Here is a 3,991-nt window from a genome sequence, read left to right as displayed (position 1 = left end):
CCCCCACACACGCAAACCCACAGCACACACAAACACGTACAAACACAAAAACACACACGCACACACACACACACACACACACACACACACAAACACTCACACACATGCACACTCTCTCCCTCTCTCAGGTCAAGAAGCAGCGCCACGCCCTGGGCCGCCTGTTCCGCCAGTTTGGGCTGGACCAGTTCCGCATGAGCCGCTACATCCTGCAGCACAGGCAGGCCCTCTTCACCGCAGCCTACAAGAACGCCGCGCGCGCCGCCGCGGCAGCGGGGCCGCACGCATGGTGAGGGCGCACGGCCGGGCACGGGCGCGTGGCTTGGGGCCGGCAATAGGAGGGGAGAAGCGCGGCTCAGGGTTGACGGCAGCGGCGGCAGCGGCGGCAGCGGCAGCGGCGGCAGCGGCAGGAGCAGCAGCAGCAGCAGCAGCAATAGCAGCAGCAGCCAGGACAGCAGCAGGAGCAGGACCAGGAGCAGGACCAGGAGCAGCAGCGGGACGAGCGGCCGCTGAGGCAGGTCGCATCAGCAGCAGCAGCCGCTGCGGCAGCAGCCCCGGCGCAGCCGCGCAGCAGCGCCAGGCGCGGCCCACATCGCTGGCAGTGCGGCGAGCGCGGCGCGGCCTTGGCTGCCGTGGCACGCGGCTTTGCTTGGCATGTTCAGTGGCAGGACGCCCGATGGAGGCGGGACTGACGGGCATCAGGGGGTGAAGTTGTGGAGCCAGAGGCGACACTTCACGGGGGCAGCCGATGACAGAGCGCGGGGCTGAGGTTGCTGCGACAATGAGGCAGATAAGGAGGATCGGCCTTGCAGATGGATACAAGCAGGGTTGAGAGATTGTTGAGGGAGGAGGTTGATTGATTGAGGATCGCGGAGGTGCAGGGAGCGGAGGAGGGGGGCACTACGAGGAGGGTGAGGAGCGGCAGGGGTGCGCGGCGCGGCGCGGTCGACGACAAGAGGCGCGGCCGGCGGCGTCAGCGGCACCCCACGCCGTGCAGGGAATTAAGAAGCAAGGAGCAGGCGGCGGGCGAGGGGGACCAAACAGGGTGCGGTGCATTAACAGCGTTGGGGGGGGCATTTGATGGCCTCTCTGCGTTGTTTTATTTGTGATGAGCGTTATCTTGATTCCTTGATTTGCCAGCTGCAGGGGTGGCGCCGCGGCGAGGCAGGTGTCGCAGGCGGAGCAAGAAGCGCGCGGCAACGCGGGCGCACACGCCCGCAAAATTCGCAGAACCCTTTGACTGCAATCTACATGTACAGCTCACGCACTTGCACGCAGCAGGTGGTTTCAAATATTTTTTACTCATTCAGTGTCAGTTCGCTGTGTGTCCCATGGAGTCCAGTCGACTGCGTGAGGTTGCGTCTTTTCTGATCCATTTGTCTGAGACCACCACACGCGCAGTAGGTTCGTTTCTTCCCGGCCACATGCGGCGCGTGCGGGGCCGCCCTCGCCCGGTGACGTTCGGTCAGGCCCACTCATGGCAAGAGGGAGATCCCTCGGTGGGCTGCGTCTGGCTGAGTGGTCGGCTGGCCTGCGCTGGGGCAGGGGGCTTGGCCCAGGGCTGAGCCCTGTGTCCGTATGTTTGACGTGCTTGGTTCCTGACAGACACACACTGTGCTTTTGGGGGCTGCAACTTGCAGCCCCTGCTCAATACACAAACGCGGTTTTTGCTGACATCTTGGGGAAGAACTGCCCATTTGATTGGCTGTTTGACTGCTCCCGAATGCCCAATCTACCTATGATTTCTTTTGGACCGTTCCAGCTGTGTGCACAAACTCTGTAATAATTTCTTTACGTGCGGCTAGCCCTTCCCTGGAAAGGTTGCTTGCTGGATCATAGATGCAACCTGATGGCCCGTCTGCATAGAAGTCCGAAAAGCCAACCAGGGTGTCTATTTCAGAAGGACCCGCGTAGGCTGACCGGCAGTACACAAGTCATGTGAGTGGTCAGGCCACATCCGGGTGGCATGAAGGTGTGTAAAACGCGCACACGCCGCATTTGCATTGGCCATGGCTGCCGTCAGGGTCTTTGCTGCCTGGCCGCTGGTTCCTTGGTGTTGCTTTGGTAGTCAGATCCCGCATCTTCTTGGCCCCGCACGAAAGCACACGTGCGTGCGTGGGCGCCTGGTGCTCTTGGGCCCACCGCACACGCCATGCACTGATGGGCCCCTGGCATACACAGTGTTCCCGATTGGTTGTTTCACCATGTTTACTCTCCCTCATACCCAATGCATGTCCTGAGTGTCAACAATTTGCTCTCAAACTCCCTCGGTATTGCTGCCTCGTCAATCTTGTGCACGTGTGGGACGTGCGCGCATGCGAGATGCGACAGCCGCCACTTGCCCTTGACAGTCACATGTGGGGGCGTGCATGCATGCATGCGTGAGGGCAGGGCGGGGCGAGGGGCAGTGTGCAGCACACAGCAGGGAGAGCAGGCGACGGGACAGCTTCGCATCACCTGCCACATTTAGAAACCACAGCTTCGTGTGTCTGATGTCTGATCACGATGCAAAGTTTGTGCTGGTATCCAAAATTCGATTGGCTGCACCCCCTGCGTGACCCAACGACATATCCGCGTGCTCCGTCTTCCCGCCTGCTGTGATCTAGGCGAGCACGGGCCGTAGCAGATTGGTCCTCTGGTAGCTGGAGCTTCTACATTGGCGCCTGGCGACTCTAGCGCGTGGCAGCCGCGATAGGAGCTAGCCCACCTCCAGCAGGCCGTCCGCGCCCAGTGCACCAGGTAAGCAATCCAGAGGGAGCCCCGCCGGGCACTGCCGCCTTTGCCGCCCATGGAGCAGCAGCAGCAGAAGCAGTAGCAGCAGCATGAGGAGGAGCAGCAGCCTGGGCATACTTACCAAACCACCAGGCGAGCGCCCTGTCGGGTCACGCCCATCCCCGTTGTTGTGCAGGCACAGGCAGTCAATGCATGAGATCATTCCCCTTCGTCCCACGCCCTGCTGGGCTATGGCTCACCCCATCCTGATATTCATGCCTCCAAGGTTTCAGCAATGCCTTGCTCAGCGACCCCCGCCCCTGCCCCCATGCCTTTTGCCTCTGATTGTTATGACCATGCAGGCAATGTCGAAGCGCCAGGCTGTCGAGGCCGGAAGTGCTCTGGCAGTCGCTGAGGCGGCGTGCCAGCAGCTGGTGCGATGCTGGGGCATCGTCTGTGTGCGGTGCCGGCACCACCATGTGGGGGGAGCGGTCACTCTTTCTCCACCCAACCCTTACTGCGCTCATGCATTATGCGCAGGCGGCTGAGACGAACGGCATGCCGGCTGAGACCCAGCGCTCAACCGACTCGACCGCTGCTGTGGGGATCCAGCGAATGCAGCAGCTGGAGACTGCGGTGTGTGCCAGCAGTCAGGAGTACGCGCCGCAATCCTGCTGCACTCGAACAGCGTCGATGTTCCCCTTCATTCTGAAATGCCTCCCCGTCTTCAAATGCACAGCACGCGCCCTGCAGGCTGCCTTCCTCTGCTTTCATCCCAATCCGCGTTCCCCCCGTTGAGCCATCGTCCGCACCGCATGGCTCCCCGCGCGACACGCTCCCTTGGGCCCAGCTGCGGGACGCCGAGGCCAGGGCCGCCGCAGCGGAGAAGGCCGGCCAGGAGGCTGCGGAGGCGGCGCAGCAGCAGGTGCATGCGACAACCCAGGAGGGGGGGTCTAGGCGGCGTGCACAGCATGCGTGCATGGCACATGCGCCCGCCTGATTTGCATGCTTCCTGATCGTCCCTGACCGCCCCGTCCCCACGACCCTGCCAACTCCAACCTGCATCGCTGTTCGTCCGCTGTTTGAACCCCAGGCGCAGCTGCTGGGGGCGCGGCTGGCGGAGGCCAATGGGCAGAAGGCCGACCTGCTGAAGGCTAAGGAGGAGCTGGAGGAGAAGGTGCGTGGCGGGGGTGATGTCTGATGTGTGGCCAGGGGCAGCGGGGTCGGGGGGACACGCGGGCGGCGGTGGAGAGGGGGCGTGTGTGTGGTGCGAGTGCGTGGG

General features: G+C 62.8%; 2 protein-coding genes across 2 annotated transcripts in view; both read left to right on the top strand.

The window, feature by feature from the left end:
• MNEG_4361 (hypothetical protein) overlaps positions 1-290 on the top strand; it is a gene marked incomplete at both ends in the record, with an annotated part of 1,644 nt that extends 1,354 nt beyond the window's left edge. Inside the window, one exon of the mRNA XM_014047165.1 lies at positions 129-290. Coding sequence (XP_013902619.1) covers positions 129-290 — 162 coding nt within the window. The remainder of the gene's footprint in view (positions 1-128) is intronic.
• A 2,775-nt stretch (positions 291-3,065) lies between these two features.
• Positions 3,066-3,910, top strand: MNEG_4360 (hypothetical protein; the record flags this gene model as incomplete). The annotated part of the gene is made up of 4 exons (XM_014047164.1): positions 3,066-3,143; positions 3,250-3,345; positions 3,560-3,634; positions 3,803-3,910. The coding sequence occupies 4 exons, from the start codon at positions 3,066-3,068 to the stop codon at positions 3,908-3,910; spliced, it is 357 nt and encodes a 118-aa protein (XP_013902618.1).
• Positions 3,911-3,991: the final 81 nt, after the last annotated feature.

The sequence above is a fragment of the Monoraphidium neglectum genome (genome assembly GCF_000611645.1).
Source record: "Monoraphidium neglectum strain SAG 48.87 unplaced genomic scaffold scaffold00601, whole genome shotgun sequence".
Lineage (NCBI taxonomy): Eukaryota > Viridiplantae > Chlorophyta > Chlorophyceae > Sphaeropleales > Selenastraceae > Monoraphidium > Monoraphidium neglectum.
Note: the sequence above shows the minus strand (reverse complement) of the source record. Positions and strands in the feature narration are given on the sequence as shown.